Here is an 18,716-nt window from a genome sequence, read left to right as displayed (position 1 = left end):
CCAGCAGCCCACCCAAAACCTACCTTTTGTTCGAGATGTGCCCGGCGCAGCGACACCCGTTGCTCCAGCTTCTGGAGTTCTCTTTCGTGCTGTGCTTCTGTCTGCATCTTAATTTTGCTCTGGTATGCATTGAGCAGCTCCATCTCCTGCTGGAGTTGCAGTCTCAGGGCTTGGCATTCTGCTTCTTGGGCCTCGTCCAGCCGTAGCTGTAAGATCATTGGGAAAACAACATTCAAACCTCCACTAGTAGCTTCTCTGCTCTGACGCTAGTGACACACTGCTCTTCCTGCTCAAAGCTGGGGGGTTTCTGTGTTGGTGGCAGATTGGGAAAGCAGCAAGGGCTTCATAAACAGCTGCTTCCCCACTGACATGGTGGCAGGAGCGCCAGAGAAGATCCAGTTCTAAAACCCCACAGTGTGAGGGGCATCAGGGAAAAGAGGCGTGTTCTGCAGGATGCCTGTTACAAGAGGGAAAGCGCTGCCTGATGCATATTTAAAAAGTAGTTATAAACACAGCTGCATTGCTCACCACCCAGCGGCTGGGACTGTACCCCACCTCCCTGCACCTCGGCCAGGGACGCCCCGCCCGGAGGCAGGAGGCGCCGGGCGCTGCACCTACCGCTTGTGAGGCCATCATCTCATTGATGCTCTGCTCATACTGCTCGGCCAGGATGGCGAGCTTCCTCGTCTGCTCGTCCTTCAGACTCTTCAAAATTGTCTTGTGCTCACTCTTTGGAGTTACTTCCAGCTGGTGATTCTTCAGTGCTTTGTACTGCTTAGTTTGCACTTTGCATGTGTCCTGGAACTGCTTTTTGATCTGCATTTCCATAGCCTGCCAAGGAAGGAACAACGTGAAGAGCACAAAGAGGCTTTGGGAACGGAGAGGTTATAATGCATCCAAACGGGCAGGTTTGTGAGAGACAACCACAGCTCCCCTGTGCTCTGCGCTGTCTCCTGCCCCTGTACCGGGGCAAGCAGGGTGCGCTTCACACACGGAGCCGTCTAACGAGCAGCATCAGCGCAGTCCGTCCCTGCTTCAGCACTGACCACGGGCCTGGGCTGGGAACAGGATCCACTAAGCCCTCCTCAGCCCACGGCATTGCCGCCTTCCACCCCTGCGCCCTGCAGGTTGCCCAGCCCATCATCCTGCCACCTACCCCAAAAGGCATTTGGTTTTTCAAGGCCTCCCATTTTGTTACCTCACCAAGGACTCTCCAGCTTCCTCCCCTACCTCAGCCATGCACTATGGGAAGACTGCAGACCCGAGAACTTGTGTGACAAAGTGAGGAGGAACAGAAATCTCCCACAGCAAGAAGCTCAGAGGTTCCTAATCAGCCTAGAGCTGAACTGGGACAGATAGCACAGTGCTCAGCATACCTATGTTCTCTCTACCTGTTGACTCTGAAGGCAAGGAAGTATCACCCAACCCCATTCCTTATCAAGGTTTATAGGCTGACACCAGCAAGGGCCTGAAGAAAGCACAGCTCATCAGAAGCAAATTCCATAACACTTTGCGAAGGACTAGCCTGTTGTTACCCAGCAGCCTCAACCAGCACAGCAATTAAAAAATCCTCAGTGAGCTCTTTGCTATAGTAGCCCACAACTTCTTATACCAGAGCAGCCCTGCGCAAAGGAAAGGGATGCCAGGGAGAACGCACAGTGCTGGTGGAGAATGGTGGTTCTGCAGCATGGCAGCTGCATAGAGGCAACAAGCACACGGACCAGCCTGCCTGGCAGGACAGACACTGGAAGAGGAGGAAGGAAAGCTTCCAGCACCTTCAGGTTCTTTGGTTGCTGCCGGAGCTCCATGAAATGCTTCCTGTGCAGCTCCCGCTCTCGCCGCTTGTTGTATTCCAGCTGGTTCTCGAGTTCAGTCTGGTGCTGCAGCCGGATCAGGTCCATTCGCAGCTTCTGCAGCGTGTGTAGCTGCCTGTACTCCAGCTCGCGCGTCGACTCGTCGTGCCGGATCAGCATGGCGTGCTCCATTTCCTTCTGGGTCCGCTTCTTGTTTAACTCCTGCACAAGAGGACAGCAGAGCACAAGACAAAAGTTGAGGAGCAATTCTCTCTGCAGCAGTTCAATTTATGAGGCCGGGTGCCCTGGTCACTCTTCTAGATGACATCAAGGACTTCCATGTACCACAGGGAAACACAAACCCAGCAGCACGATGGGAACGCTAATGAAGCGGGCACCTTGCATCCATCCGTCCCCCTGTAACCTGCTCCTCTGGCAGCTCCTGGATCACCCCGGGAGTCTCCAGCAGGTGGCACTGGGACCACACAGAAGCCCTCTGTGACTGCTGAGAATCCCAGAAGTTTTTAATAAACACATCCTGGGGTGCTCAGAGCTGGGGGTGCCTGGGCTGGGATGACTGATGGAGTCAGGGCTCTTATTTGTCTGTTTTAAGTTACCCTGAGCCCCTGCAAGGCACTGGGAGATGAGGCTTCTCATACCACTTATACTAGAATGGCCAAAGCAGAGGTGAACAGCTCCAACACACCACATCAGGTAAGAAAAAGAATTTAATCTACCACTGTGTACAGGTGGCTTTTGGCCCCAGGTGCAGCACGTTTTTAAAAATGGGGATACAGCCCAAGGCTCACACGATCTTTCAACGTGCACATAAGAGTTCCTGCACATGGTGCCCTGCAGTCTAGGAAAACCTTCACTGAGTTACAAGCCAAAGAAGGGGAAGATACCAGACTCTCTCCCTGATTACTGCTAATATTTCTGTCTCAAGATATCAGCAACACCCTGTGCAGCATGGAGCTGAACCCAGCTCAGTCAAGCAGTGATTACAGCTGTACCTCTTGCTGATATTTGGTGACCTTCACAGATGGTCTGCTGGTAGGGCTCAGTTTCAGCTCTCAGGTTTACAAACTCATTGCTGTGCTTCACGCTAGCCTAAGACAGGCACAGCAGGGGCTGCCTCGCACACGCACAGTGCCCAGCACAGGGAGGGCCCAGTGCTGGCTCAGTCTAATGAGTTTCTGCAGTAGAAGCAAAATATAAGACTAATGATTCTGAGTTGTTGCTTGCATGTTGTAGTCCTGTTGTAATTCTCAACATCAGCACCTGCAAACGGGTACTTCGGCCCCTTTGGCTGTTACAGCAATGACAGGTTTGAGCTAGGAGAATTGCAAAGGAACAGGACCAGGCCTTGTCTCCGCATTCTTGGCCAGAAGGATGTTGCACATGTTTACATTTAGGCAAAACTTGCACCTTGACAGCCGAGATCAAAAGTTAGATCTACTGGTGTGCTGACATTGTTTCCCATGTGTGCAAAGGCAGGTAGCACACTCAGACAGCACGTCGGCCCATGCAGTGAGTTGTGGCACTTGTGCCTTCACCTTAGGACAGCACAACTAGCCTCTCTTGTGCCCACCCCACACCCGACTTCAGTTGACAAAGCATGAACAGAGGCACTCCACTTCTCACAAACACTTTCCCATTTGTACAAAAAGAACCTCTGTGGTTACTTAAAACATCAAGAAGAACATTCTTGAAGCGTCATTTACTTCGGCTATCTGATCCAGTGAATTTGAACTAGTTAGCAGGGACATTATTTTCAAGAAATAAATTCTTAGATCATTTTGAAAGTTAGGCCTTTCAAGAGTTTAAATGCAGGAGCTCAGAGGAGGGTTTCCTGCTTAAAATACCATGGTAGGTAACAATTCTGTTCTCATCCCTGCCACAGAGCTTATATGCTGTGATAAGGCTGCCCAAATCTGATTTTTCACAGCCATTCATTTTCAGGGTGTCCGAGTTGAGATGTCCGGATGTGATCTGCAAAGCAGCTGGGCAGCCCCAGGCACATCTGAAGCCAAGGGCAGCAAAACTCTGAACAGGTAAAATACAGGGCAATGTTAAGTACGCTGGGAAATTCAATGGTAGCAGACTAAGTACATGATTATTAGAAATTTTTGATCACTCACTCTCAGCCTTTACTAAAATACCTTCTCATCTGATAGTCTTTATCCAAAAATAACATTCATCAAGAATTCAGAAATTATAGGGACTACCATAGAAAAAATCTACAAGTAATAATTCTTTCTCCAAAGTGGTATTTGACTACAGGCAGCCTGTAAGGCAAGGGTTAATAACTAATGAGGAAAAGCAAGATGTTGAACAGCTTCTCGTTAACAAACTATCAGTTCTGTGGGCTGATTTGAGCAGAGCCCAATGGAAAAGCAACACCTGACTATTTGCAGACAACCAGAATGCAGACACAAAAGACGACTGAATTTTTGCTATTTCTTACATTTGTAGCATTTCATTCTCCAACCTTAATGTTGTTCTTTGAAGGCTATTACTGGTTTATTACACATATTTCAACTGTGTGAGTTTTCTTTAGCCAACAAGTAGAACTTCTCGCATGACGCCCTTTCAGCCACCCTGCAGGTGGCCCAGGCACAAACTGCTCCGTGCTCTGAAAGAAGCCCAGCAGGATCCCCCCCAAATCAGACAAAGCATGGGACCCAGAGCGGGTGGCTCACGTAACGTTTCTGTCTGCAAGTCAGTGATGCCACCCCTCCTCACTTAAGAAAAGCGGCCACATCTGTGTGGAAAACTATTTCCCAAAATCATGTTTCCTACATTTTTTTCAGTTCTGTTTAGCAACTGGAAACACGAAGATCTAGTGTCAGTCAGCAAACTGTTTTACAAATATGAAGTCAAATAATTAAAGAAATGTTTGGGAAAGGAAGTAAAGAGTGCCATACTTCCCGAATGTTCTGCTGCTCCATCTCGTGCCTCTTGGTCATCGTTTTTCTCTTGAAGAAACGGCAGTTTTTGTCATAGTAGAGTCTCTGCTGGCTGAGAAGATGGGCCTCCTCTTCAGCCTGTGTGTGCTGCAGGTTCTCTTTATGTTTGGATATCCTTTCTTGCTTCTCTTTCTTCGGCGTGCTGTGGTCCTCATTCATTTCCTGCATATGTACAGGGTCAAAAGCAAGGCTTCCCTTAGCATTACAGTGACACAGGACTTGGAGGACCTTGAATGTCTCATAGAATCATAGAATGCGTTGTGTTGGAAGGGACCTTTAGAGACCGTCCAGTCCAACCCCCCTGCAGTGAGCAGAGGTATCTTCAGCTAGATCAGGCTGCTCAGAGCCCCGTCCAACGTAACCTTCAGTATCTCTAGGGATGGGGCCTCCACAACCTCTCTAGGCAACCTGTTCCAGTGCTTCACCACCCTCCACCCCCACTGTAAGAAATTTTTTCCTTATATTCAGTGTAACCTTCAGTCACTGGCTACTCCTCTGCCACTCAGTTCATGAAAGGACACTGAAGTCCTGACCGCACCACCAGGTACCAGCAGAACCAAATTTGTCACCTGGCCATGCCCGGCCCTACTGCCTCTAGAGTTGTATTATAAGGAGGAAAAAGTGGCCATTAAAAAAAAAAAAAAACATCTCAGGGGCTAAACAGTGCAGCAAGGAAAAGCCACCGCTGTGGGGGAGGCTCTGGCCATCCAGGAAAGACAATGGGCCAAACCTGTCCCAGCTCTGCGCCTGTTTTACAAAGGAGTCCAGCTTGGGCTTAAGTTTTATTTCAACAGGATTCATGCTCAATTCTCTATCGAATCCGATACCTAACAGGGCTCCTCGCTCTTCATCTTCTCACCTCTAGATACTTAACAGCAAACGATTTTGCGATGTGGTGGGGGTGCTGTACTTAAGTAATGCAATTTGGGATAGATAAGCTATATACTAAGTTACTTTTCCTAATTCATATAAGTGATTACCGCGCTTCTGATCAAGTGACACCTAAATGGCTGCTCTGATTACTCAGCTTTAGCAAAAAAATCCTCCAGATGAGGAAAAAGGGGAAGAAGAATTCCCTGTGAAATCCCTTTTTCCCTCACCGCCCTTGGTTTCAAAGATTCTGCTCTACAGCAAATTGTGAAGGCACCTCTAGCACCCTTAGAGATTATTCTAGAAATGCCTCCAGATGTTCCTAATTCCTGAAAGTTTACTTGCTAAGAATCATAATCATGCTTCCAAGCATGACAGTATCCCTTAAACCCCTGGGCTGGCCCAGGTTTATCAAAATGAAAGTCTAGTTCATGTTCATTCCACACCCCGCTTCAGCCCTGAAAATGATGGTTTCTTGCCTCTTTAATCTTTTCCTTGCAAAGCTTGTATTGTTTCTTCTGACTTTCTAAAAAGGTCGCCAGGTCTTTCTTTTGCTGAGCCAAAATCTGTTGCTGGAATTTCTTTTCATCTGCTGCAGCTGCCTTTGCCTGCAAGGCACAGAGAGAGACGGGGTAGGGTGGGGGGAGAGACAAAAAAAGAAAAAAACAAAGGGGTAAGGGAGCAGGTACTGAATTCAGCACAAATCAGTCTTCTGTGGTGTGTTTTTTGGTCTGTCATTCTCCCATCACTCAAAGCCATGAGTATTCAGGCCACATGAGAGCTGCTTGCACAAAAACGGCACAATGCCCACGTACATTTGAGTTCCCTCACGCTTCTTACCTCTCCACCAGAACCACCCCAGAGGGTAAAACCCCACTAGTTTACCATATGGATTAACATGTTGATTTTCAAACAGGCCGAGTAACAGCAGCAAGCTCTGTCACTGCCTCAGCCATGAGGTAGAAGCCCCCTCCAAGCTCTCCACAGAGTTTGTCTGTCTTTTAGCCAGCTATCAGTAGCTACAGTATTGGTCGATGCCAATGGAGTGCCCATCATCCAGAAGGTTGAAGCCATTTCACAAAGCTAGCCAGGGCAGCTCCAGACAGCAACCATACAGCACGCTTAACAAGGGTTTTAAGCAGTACTTCCACAGCCTTCTCTTAGAGATGCGCTACGCACTTCTCCCTCCAATCTTCTTGTACAGCTAGGGAGCCTATAACTCTACTCACCTCTTTCTCCATCACAGCCACTTGCTTCTTGGCCAGCTTCTCCAGCTCAATGGACGAGTTGTTGGCATGCGTCTCCACCTCCTTCTGCAGCTTGAGGCGGTGCTCGTCCATCTCGGCCTTCAACTTGTTTTCCAGGGCGATCAGCTGCTTCTGGTGCTGGCGCCGCATCCGCTTATATCCTGACATCTGTTCCCGCAACTCGTTCTCCTGCTCATGCTCATGGATCTGTCTTGTAACCTGTTGTCAGGAAAAGGGGAAGAAGTGCTACATGGCCTTCTTCACATACAAGCTGTCCCCATATTAGCTGCTTACCTGTATACCAGACCCTGCTTTGCTGTACTCTTAGAAACCAACTTTCAGGGAATGCTGTTCCAGGTTTTGGAGGGTGCTATTGTTTGATACCCCAAACCAGGCCATCAGGTTTCTCTCTCTTGATTTCCACACCCTGCCCCCATCTTTAATTAGAATTTTACATGTGTTTTCAGTAACACAGCAGAAAAATGTCACGTTACAAATAATGCAAACAGCAGGTTACTTCTGGAAACAAAGGCGGCTGCTGGACAACCTTCTTCAGACACAGGACTCAAATTGTGAGGGTGACATGGACTTACAAGATGGCACCCATTTTAAGAAATCCCCCAACCCCCTCATCTTTTCCTCCCTCCCTGAGTCACCACGGTTCCAATTCAGTTCCTCAATACCTATTTTCTGCAACGAGTAGCCTCCTTCTAAATTTCTTCGTAAAATTCAAGAGGAGGGCAGACCGAGCTCATTCCCCACCAGAACTGAAAGTTTTCTAACAAGGGAACACTGCTCTGGAATTGTGTGCTCTTAACAAGATTGATCAGATGGTCTAAGCAGATTTAAAACCCTGCTCAGCTGAAACAAACCCACAAGTTCCACATTCATTTCCATGCCTAAGTGCATCCATGTGAAAGGAGGGGAAAAAAAAAATCCAGTAAGGTTTGCCAAAAATGTTCAGAAGAAAATGGAAACGGTAATGCTTCCATTTCAAAAGAAGAAGTGTCCAAGACTGATATTATTATTTTTATTTTTTTTATACAGTCCCAGGAACTTCACATAGAAGGATCTACTGGTCTTTTACGATATACCCGGGAGCCAAATGCTGAAGCCCTTAGTACATGTGTAGAGCTGCAGTCCCTGGTTCTGTACAAGGGGACCTCTCCCTCTCATACTTAACAAGTATGAAGCAAAGAGCTAAGCCCTTTGAAGGTGATCACTGAAGCTTTATGAACAACAGGCCTTCCTGCAGTCTGCAGGAGCCCAGTCTTCCTAATGAATTTCTCCATAGCAGTCAAGAGAAAGAACTGGCACCTACTACAGTACTGCTGTCATTCAAAGGCTGTTTTTCAGAGGTCTTCAAAGCAAGTTCAGATGTAGGATAGGATGCACTTACGGACCTGAGAAGGCTTAAGTCAAACAGAAGAAGAGCAGCTGCTTTACCGAGCAGCAAACCAAGCCCACTTGCTGGCAGCCCTGTGCTACGGGACTAGTAGCTGATAGGAAGCCATCACGTAAGAGCTCCAAAATCAACAAGCAAGCTTAACACCACGACTGAAGCGTCACCCAGGGCAGACAGCGTGCTGCCACCTGGCTCAGCTCAAACGACTACCAATACTTGGGAGGGGTGTGAAGAGGAGGTTAGGAAGAGCCTTGCGCAGCCTTCACCTTGAAACAGATTAACAACGATTTACACAGTAAATAGTTACCAACCAAGAAAATTATAGCCAGAGTCCCAGAATAGAAAGAAGACATGAAAAGATGACGCTACTGAAGTGGACAGTCTCTATTTTCCCCCCATCCCTTCCAGAGACAAAACTAAACATCTCATTGCGAAGAAAACAAAGAACTAGTCTGACTGGAGTGCTGTGTCAGACTCCTTTACCAGGAAGTGACAATGGTGGGTTCACCACATTAGTGAAGTCAAACATCAACTCTGAGGTAAGTGATGATGCATAAATCACATCCTCTTCCTACAAGGAATTTGGGGATGTAATTTTCAAGTTGACTAGATTAAATATACACTTACACCTCAGCAACTGGTATAACATAGTAGCCTTCAAATGCTTGAGACGAGGTAATGAAACAGACCTAAGCCAGACACCAGGAGTATGTGAGATGGTAGAAGTGACTACAGAAACACTAACACAGTATGAACCCTGTGTATTCTATAGTTCAAAAAGCATTTTTTTTAAAGTGTAATAGTGACAGCTATACTTTGCAGAAGTTGGTAAGCATTTGTGGGAACTTGCATGTTTCAGTCAAGTTCAGCAAGAATAAGATCTCTGACAGAAGCTTCCAGGTAATGAGTTTCTCTGAGAAGTCATCCAAGTTAATTACAAGAGACAGATGTCAGGAAAGGCAGGCAAAACCCCAACATCTCACATATGCCATTCACTACATTAAATGACATAGGACTTGCAGAGAACAGACTTGGTCAGGGACTTGCAGAGGCATGGAGATACAGAAAGTACCATGCAGCAGGACAAGATCTTCCTAGATGTGCTATTTTTGAGGCCCAGCCTTTTTGTGAACAGTGGGAAGTTCTGCACAGCATACTCCATTCCAAGAAGTTGGCAGAACAAAGCAAACAGCAAGAGCATAAGGAAAAACGGATCTAAGAATCCACTAGCAACTTTGCCAGGCTCCCCTTTGGTCTCATCTCTAATGTGATTTAGAACAGGCACTTGTTTTATTTACAGCAAAAATCATTAAACTTTTGTCCTTATTATTTTTTTCCTGCTCCTGTGCACCTCATTTCCAGTTTTGCTCAGTTTGTCTCCATCAGGACAAGAATTTAATCTCTGAAAGACTTCACATTAGGTCTGGGATATTTATCCCCAACAACAGGATGCAATTACTAATTGTAACAGTAGCTGATAAAGCCTTCCAGTCACAGCAGCAGACGAGACATTAAAGAGTCAGAGGAACACACAAGAATTTCATTCCTGGAGAAGGAGGATGGTAGACCTGGTGGACATTTTGTAGATTTAATGTCTGCACACTCATGCTAAAGACCTAATTTATCACCGTATTCTTTAATCGAGACCCACATTCTTCAGAACTCCGGTTTTGAAGACAAGGTCTCCAAACGGTGATCTCAGAGCATGGATGGAATTGGAAGAAATTGACATTAGTTACTGAATATGCCCAGTTCAGTACCAGAGAAGTTCTTCAGACTAAGCATGTCAACACATGAATGAATGAAGGATTATGGCTTTAAAGATGAAGTCCCTAATGAATGAACAGCTTGAGCAACCATTTTAGAAAGAAAATTTGGGGAAGTTCCAGTAATCACTTGGAACTTTACAAAGTATTTCACAAACATAATGCCATAGATTATCACGGGAAAAAAGATGACAACCGAATTGCTCATTGCAAGATTTGTTCTTCACATAACCAGAAAATGTAGAATGCTTTAAAGCAGAAAACTGCAGTTTCCTGAAGATCTGTTTGAAGCATGCAATAATCAGTCAGGTTATCAGCAAGACCAAAAAAAAACTATATAAAGCAGAACAGCTTTTATCAAGGCATGACATTTTCTCAGTTTCTTATCTCTCTGTATCTTTGGCACACACAGAACGAACCTACTTCCACAGGCAGCTCACTTGCCATAAAATCCAAACTTTCTCCCTTTCACCCCTCCAAGATTTTTGCTTTCCGTAAGGAAGTTGGGCTACAACTTCTCTAAACCAGCAGCTCTTTAGAGTTCCTTGTTCTACACTGTTTAACCAAGATACCAAACACTCTCCTAAAGGACAGATATTCTCAGCTCTCGATAACCAAATAAAATACTGAGCTCCTCTTTGCTGGCCAAGGCAGAGTATTAAGCAAGATACTGCCAGCAGCCTCTCTCAGCAAGGGAACAACTTTGAGATGAGAAAGAACAAGTTCAGTATTTTTAGAGCAAAGATCCATAAAGGCAGTGCCAGATGAGTCCGTTAGGAGAAACTCAACCATCTGGAATGAGACGTCATTGCTTCAGCAGAAGAGGGTGCAGGAGAAGAGCCATCCTGTAAACGTACCTGGTTTTGGAGTCAGACTGCCCTGGTGTCATTTTAATGGCCACATCCAGAGAAGCCTGCTCACATGTACCTAGACGTTTTTGTGGCTAGACATCTGGCTTTGCAGATCCAGAATGAGATCACATAATTCTTTTGGATATCAAAGAGAATGCCAAGGTCTTTGACAGAGTCCACACTGACCTTTCTATGAAGTTTTAAATATTAGATCATTTCATTTGAAAACTGTAAAAGCAGCTATCAAGGGAATGCATGAGGCAGTGGGGACTTAAGGGGTCATGCATGAAAGACATCCAGAATTGCAGATTGATGCATCTCTGCACATATTTAAAAACACCTTTCACTGGAAAGTGTTGATAGGTGTACTCTTATCAACATGCAGGAACTCTACCTTTCTTCTTAAACACTGCTTTCTGAGCGTCAAGGCTTAGCTTTCTAGTTGTAACTTTTAATTTATGGATCACTGAGAGTCTGCAAAAGAATATGGAGATGTAGTAGGTACCTGATCTCCATTTCAGATACTTTCACTACAGCAGCAGTAACATACAATGCATTTTCCACCACTGTTCCAAGTGAGTGATGGTTACTGTTGCCACAAGTGTGTCATGCAGAAAAAGAAAAAAAAAGAAAAAAAGAAAGAAAAAGGGTGGGTATGTGTAAGAGGTAGGCTGGTCTACACGATGACCAAAGAGAAAGCTGGCCCAGGAAGGAGTGACTAATAAAACTGTTGTTTGAATTACAATCAAAGGTAAGCTCCTTCAGCTTTCTTAACCACATTTGCTCAACTTTTTGCATTTTTTTTTAACCTGAGTAATAGCAAAGCATCACTGAAAGACTGGAAAGTTATATTCAGAACCTGTTTCTTTGTGGATAGCCCATTTCACTATTTTTCCTGGAAGTCTGTCCAGCTTCCTTCTTATTCACGTGATGCTTTTACAGAGCAACGGGGCAGGGGAATCACACATTTGGAGCGTAGAGCAGTCTAATATAGTTCTCCTGTCTGTAACCCCCACACTTGCTGAAACTTCTAGAGCTTATTTTTGCAAAGAGACCCAACTTCCACGTTGAGAGCACTCTTTTAGAAATGCCAGTCTTTCCTCTACCTGCAATAGCCTGATTTAAGGGTGAATAACAAGGACTTGAGGGCCCAAGACCCTGGACTCCACCAGCAGGAACAGCTGTGAAGCAACAGGAAGAGGCCCCAGCCCCCAGACTCGGTGCTTTTCCTCTATAATGCTGCCCTCCTCTCATGCTGGGGGGTGGTGTTCAGCAAATCCCACAGCAGAAGTTTTTACACCCAAATATCATCCCATATAATTGAATTTGGGGTCAGAACTCCCTTTTCTGAATCTCTGCAATACAGGCCACCTGATGCTCTCAACTGCATAACCTTTCTGTGCTCAGGAAACTGTACCCAGCTGCTGAGAAAGCAATGGTCAGCAGCAGCAATGTAGGGAACCACCAAAGCATGCTGGTTTGCTTAGTTTTTAACACTGTGGGATCTTGAGCACCCATTCATATAGCATTAAGTTTTTCAAGAAGCTGTTGAAAGAGTAAGTTAACACAGCAAGGTGAATAAAGCCTGAACTTCTGGTTTCACACTGCAAGTTCCAGATATGTGTAGGTCACTCTCCCCACATCAGCTGCACGGCTGACCTTACCCTCCCCATGGATATTTAAGCAGGAGACAAGGGGACAGGCATGAGAGAAGTTTTCCCTTGGCCAGAAGAGCAGCAGCATTCAGCACCACTACCCACTGACATCATCCAGCCACCGAGCGGTGATCGAATGCACAGTGATAAAAAAAGTGTGCTGACAGCCATGCCGGCACTTCAAACCCCGGCACGTACGCTGGCATTCTTCATGTTCTCTGGAATAGGTTTCGACTTAGCGTTTTGCCTTCTAGATTTCCATTTTGGAACATAAACAGGTGGAAATTAAATATTATTAAGGGGAAAGCCCACCACAAGGTTAACTGAAATTAAATCAAATATTTCTGTTGTAATCACAGGGAAACTTCTCCCCCACCACGTAACCTCAGAACCTAAGGACACAGTAACACCTCCTGTAGTACTGAGGTGGTGCTTTGGGAACTTCCCTCCATACTGGGAAGGGGATATGTGTGCGTATGATGGGGCCAACAAAGCTTTTGCATGGCACTTACTACTACGTACTTTTCCGAAGGCCTGCTGGCTAACATCGTGAGCTAACTGGTGGGACTTCCTTCTCCCCCAGAAGATACTGTGCTGTGCATGTACTGCTCATGCTAAGCTCACCCTAAGCGTGCACCCTAAGCCCTCCCAGCATGAGCCCAGACACTCTGCATATCAGAGCACGTTCCACAGAAAACCAAAAAAGAAAAACTTCTCCAAAAAGCCTACCATCTTCCCCGCCCGGTATTAATGTTAGCTTTATTATCGTTTGGTCACTGAAGCAGAGAGATTTAGTAAATCCATGTGACTAAGGAATTAAGGCAGACCCAGTCCCAGCCCCACAGGAGGCTGCCACGGGATTTAGGAGTGACCTTGGGGCATTAGCTGTCTTCCCCAGAGCTTAGAGGGCTGGGAAGACCTCACAGTTCATACCTTCATGTGAATATCTTTCATCAGCTCCCAAGGGGCCTTGCCATGCAATACCTTCAAGCCACCCAAGTAGCCCAGGGATGGCATACTCAAGGAAGATAGGAGTTATGGACTCTGCTGCTAAAAACAGCTTTCCACAGGGAGTAAGAAAATATTAATATATTCAACAGATATATCTATCAATCAAATTGTATATATGCTTGGGGTATGATGCTTAAGTCATTCATAATTTCTTCCTTCTAGCCAACCTAACTGGATCCTACTTTTATTAGCTCAGTGCAGGCAACAGTGTCAGCACTGTAGTGGGTGCATGCACGCACACACACGCATACATACAAAAGAAAAAAATTCATAAGGCAGAGGGTCTCCAGGAGACCAGAGATGCTGCCTGTGTCAGGTCTGCTGCATGAAGTCCTCCAATGCACACATTTCTAGGTCACACTTTAAACTGGAGGGGAGGAGGGAGGGAAGGGGGAGCAGGGGACACCGGCCTGGGGAACACTCAGGCTACGGCTATCCAGAAGTACACCTGCAAAAGATGGAACTCAGATGCTCTCCCCAAATCTCAGCCCATAAAGCATCTGGCCAGAAGTCGGTATGCCACAGCATCATTTTAAATCTTAGAAGCAGCAACCACCACACAGAAAAATTTTGGCTACTGACACTGCTGCTGCTTTTTCCCTCCACTCACAACCTTTAGCTGTGGTCACACACGTACACACAGTCTGTCTCATGCACGTAGAAATCCAAAGCGATTCAGGGGATCAAGAAATGGTGGTGTTGAAGGAAAAAACCCCACCGTTCAGGCAGGGTAAAACAAGAAGGGGAGGGCTCGCTGGTGTAATTTCAGGGTTGGTCTAGGATGATGTCATAGCACTGAGCAAGTGCCATGGCCAAACAGCGGGTACTTACGCTCCCCATCCATCTGACCACTAATACCATTGGGCTGAAATATTTCAGATTACATTTATTTTAGGCTTTAAAAGGCCATTTTTCACTCCTTTCCCTCAAAAAGGTTGCTACCGACTGCAGCCTGTGCGGATGCAAGGTGGGGGAGGTGGCACGACAACTAACTCTTCTGGCACACACCCCTTTCCCCTACTACAAAGGCATCCACAGCAATCACATTTGCAATAGTACAAATCTTGATGGATTCACCCCATCCCCCTCCTCTTTGTAAGCCCACAGCCCGCTGTAAGCCCTCTCCGATATTGCAACCCAGCAATCCTTCTGAGGGATCAAGCTGAAAAATGCAGTCACGGTACAGTTGCTTGAAATAAATGAATGAATGAAAAAACAGCCAGCAGCTCAGCCAGGAAGGAGCAATCTTATTGTTTCAAAACCATCTGCATCTGCATCTCCATAGCATTTAAGCATATCGCACACGAGCACATACACACACTTTATGCACATGCAAATAAACATATTAACAAAAGAGATAGGTGGAAAAGGGGGAGGGGAGGAAATCTAGGATTATATTAACTTCATCCAGGAAAGTGGCTTATTTCACATATACTGGAAATACACAAAGAAATTAAATATATTCTACATTTTACATCTCACACACACAGAGCTAAAATATCTTTCAGTGCAATATCTAGTTGCTATGCCAACAACAACAAAAATAATTAGGAGAGAAAAAAAAAATTCCTGACCCCTTTGCAGAGGGAGAGGGGGAGAGAGGAGGTGGGGTGGGGTGGCTGCTTACCAAAGATGCTGATTTGATTGTGGCAAAGCGCTCTCGGTTCCGGTAGTGGAGGGCCTGATTCTGCACTGACTGGGTAGGCCGCACCTCAGGCCTGCGATCCCTGTGGCCCACCTCATCCCTTATAAATACATGATCCTGCAGAAATGGATAAAAACAAGGAGAAAGTCCAGCTGTGCTCTTCCCGCGGCGGCTGCCTCTCTCTCACCCCTCTGTCTGCACAAGCGCCGCTGTTTGAGAGGCATAGTTCAGCTCTCTGCTAGCCCCGGCAGCTCCCACGGTACAAAATGAATAAGCAACACATTGCAGGCTTGGGTTCGGTGTGTCAGCTGATCGCTAGCGGGATGCCTTCTGAATCCCTGGCTGGGTTTTGGATTTTTTTTTTTTTTTTTTAAACCTCCAGTATTACATATGTGCAAAAAAAAAGACTCGAAAGCATAAAGCAATGCAGAGCTATCGGACTCCTCAGAAAGGTCGGCTTCAAGCACTGCAACCGAGCAATCCCATTAAAAATGTGATTTCCATGTCTAGCAAAGAAGATGCTGTTCCTTTTTAACACAAGAGTAACATTTTGCCTCATTCCCTTTGCTGAGTGGTTCGTCCTCAATAGGGTTTTCTTTGTCTCTTGTCTGCTATCTGCTGTGGAGGACGAGCATGCTGGCTAGAACCATGGCAGGCTGGAGAGGACTGGGAAAGCCTCCGTGACCGCTCCGGGATCCTGCTTTCCAGTCATGATCCTGCACAGTTCTAGCACTTTCTCTCCACAGCCCACAAAGGATTTTTTTTTTTTTCTCCCCCCTTTTAAAGCAACAGCTCACAGGTTTTAGCACAAATGGTTCCCGGTGCAACCTCCCTCTTCCTGGCCAGCAAGGCTTCACGAGGAGCGGCTGTGCATTTGCGAAACGGCACGTGCAAATTTTGCAGCAAAGCCCTCGTCAAGCGCATAGAGCAGAGACCCTAACCAGAAAGGCCGGCAAAAAACGCCACCACAGTCTTGCTGACTGAAATGGTGACTGCCAAAAGTCAGTGCACCTGCAGGCTATGCCTTCAGGACAGAGCAGGCTTTGGACACTGGGCATGTCCTGCTGCCTCCCACTGCAGCCTGCCCAGCGGCATGGGCTCCACAGGGCAGCAGTGACGGCAGCCAGTGCTGGCACGCCTGCCACGCTGCCATCTACCAGTTTCATGACTCCCATCCTCAGGTTCCAGCTGCTAAAGACTCAAAGGAAAGCTGAGATTCTTCCTGAATTAAATCAAGTTTCCAATTATCAGGGATGCAAAATAAAGGCTGCAAGCGCCTATGCCAAAAGGCAGGTAGAAGACGCCAACCCTTGCAGAGAATGGCTGCCTCCATGCACCGGGTGTTTGCAGGTGAGCAGAAGCAGCTTTGCCACGCTGCCATGCCAAAGCAGACACCGGTAAGGTCAGAAAGCCCTATGGTGAGAAACCATCCGATACGGAGTAGCATCTCCACCATGACACTGCGGTCATACTGACGCTCCTTTCCCACTCCGCAGGCACTTGTTTCCCCCTCTGCTGTCCTCAACTTCTAGCTGCTTCTAGTCTGGACCCACGCACATTCAGCCGCTTTCAATATGATTCTGTAAATGATTTCAAGCAAAAGCCAAAACGGTACAGAAATGCTGGTATAAAGAGCTGAATGACACGTTGATTTAAAGTGCTTTAAGCCTAATGCCTTTCCTCATATCCTTCATTTTGAGCGTTCCTGCTCCATGCTCAGCTTCCACCTGCCTTTGCGCCGAGAGAGCACAACAGCCAAAACCATCGCAGGATGAAGCCTGCACCAGCCCCTGCGTACCCACCCGAGGGAGGCAGAACAAGCTAAAACAGTTCAAAAGGACAGTCCTCCATAGAAGCAGTAGGACTACGGAGTGTAATAAAAGGTTGCAGTTTCATTTGATATTGGTCATCCTTAATACCAGACTTTTTGTTCCACTGTCTTAACAGGGGAAGGCAGTGTTACAGAAGGGCAGTTACTGGCAATTGGGCTGATGTTAGACTTTCAGCTTGTGCATGGTTGTATGACAGGCAGGGCCCTCAGACTTGCATGCTTTCCTGAAAAAGGTACATCTTAGGCTCTAAAACAGTCATACCAAAAAAAAAAATCTTGATTAAACATTTAAAGTTTAACAGTGTCGCTCAGTTTAATTGCAATTGTGGCTTCACTGGAAGAATATCAATCCCAAGTCTTCTATAGCTTTGCAGCACTCTCACCTATCAAGGAGGTGTAATAAGGTCTCTGAAATACAATCGGGGATACCCCAGATAAGCCAAAGCAGACAGGCTGGCTACTAACATCACCTTTTAGTTTGGTATTTCTACTGATGTGTTTTGGAGCCTTCTGGCACAACGGCCCCCTAGCCAGGCAAGGGGCAGTGCTAGAAGCAACGCTGAGCTTGGCCTCTTGCTCTCCAACAATCAGCTCTGCAGAGGTAAACTTGGCTCTTTGGGGCTTGCGCAAACACAGCCTCACGTGAATGCACTGGCAGGAGGCAAGCTGGAGCAAGTGGAAGGGAGTCAGCGACTGCAAAAGGGAACTCCTTTGATACAGGCTGAACTTGGAGCACCTCAGATACAAAATCAAATTAGAGAGCTGGGCAATCACCAACTGTATGAAGCTGAACAAGGGCTAGCGCTGGGTTTTGCCCCTGGGGCTCGGCAGCTGGGGCTGTACAGGCAGCCTGGGGAGCGAGGGGCTGGGGAACAGCTCTGCAGGGACCTGGGGGTTCTGGTCGATGGCAAGTTGAACACGAGCCACCAGCGTGCCCTGGCAGCCAAGAGGGGCAACCGTGCCCTGGGGGGCACCGAGCCCTGCATCGCAGCCGGGCGAGGGGGGGGATTGTCCCGCTCTGCCCCGCGCTGGGGCGGCCTCACCTCCAGTCCTGGGTGCAGTTTTGGGTGCCACAGTGTATTAAGGACATAAAACTACTAGAGTGTCCAGAGGAGGGCCACGAAGTTGGTGAAGGGTTTAGAGGAGAAACTACAAGAAGTGGCTAAAGTGGTTTGTTCAGCTGGAGCAGAGGAGGCCGAGGGCAGCCCTCGTGGCGCTCTGCAGCTCCCTCCTGAGGGGAGGAGGAGGGGCAGGGCTGGTCTCTGCTCTCTGGTGACCAACGCCAGGGCCCGAGGGAATGGCAGGGAGATGTGCCAGGGGAGGGTGAGGCTGGGCATTAGGGAAAGGTCCTTCCCCCAGAGGGTGGTGGAGCCCTGGCACAGGCTCCCCAGGGAGGCATCACGGCACCAGCCTGGCGATATTCAAGAAGCACTTGGACAAGGCCCTCAGAGACACAGTGTGAATTTGGGGCTGTCCTGGGCAGGGACAGGAGCTGGGCTCGATGGTCCTTGTGGGTCCCTCCCAGCTGAGGGCATTCTGTGATTCTATGAAAATAAAGCTGAATAAAAAGGTCCTGTGGTAAAGATTTGGAAGACTTACCCATCTGAACCACAGAGGACTGAAGAGGAACAATAGTACACAGGAGCTACTATTATTCTACTGTGGCTATGAAA

At 47.1% G+C, this 18,716-nt stretch overlaps 1 protein-coding gene across 7 annotated transcripts in view; it reads right to left on the bottom strand.

Moving 5' to 3' along the window:
- TAOK3 (TAO kinase 3) overlaps window positions 1-18,716 on the bottom strand; it is a 97,045-nt gene that overhangs the window by 3,236 nt on the left and 75,093 nt on the right. For all 7 annotated transcript variants that reach the window (XM_075110251.1, XM_075110257.1, XM_075110250.1 and 4 more), the window contains 7 exons: window positions 15,195-15,329; window positions 6,862-7,098; window positions 6,112-6,240; window positions 4,721-4,924; window positions 1,776-2,015; window positions 619-831; window positions 24-206 (listed from right to left, as the gene is read on the bottom strand). In XM_075110251.1, coding sequence (XP_074966352.1) covers window positions 24-206; window positions 619-831; window positions 1,776-2,015; window positions 4,721-4,924; window positions 6,112-6,240; window positions 6,862-7,098; window positions 15,195-15,329 — 1,341 coding nt within the window. The remainder of the gene's footprint in view (window positions 1-23; window positions 207-618; window positions 832-1,775; window positions 2,016-4,720; window positions 4,925-6,111; window positions 6,241-6,861; window positions 7,099-15,194; window positions 15,330-18,716) is intronic.

The sequence above is a fragment of the Phalacrocorax aristotelis genome, chromosome 15 (assembly GCF_949628215.1).
Source record: "Phalacrocorax aristotelis chromosome 15, bGulAri2.1, whole genome shotgun sequence".
In the NCBI taxonomy this organism is placed as follows: Eukaryota; Metazoa; Chordata; class Aves; order Suliformes; family Phalacrocoracidae; genus Phalacrocorax; species Phalacrocorax aristotelis.
The sequence above is the reverse complement of the archived record's forward strand: the minus strand, read 5'-3'. Positions and strand labels throughout refer to the sequence as shown.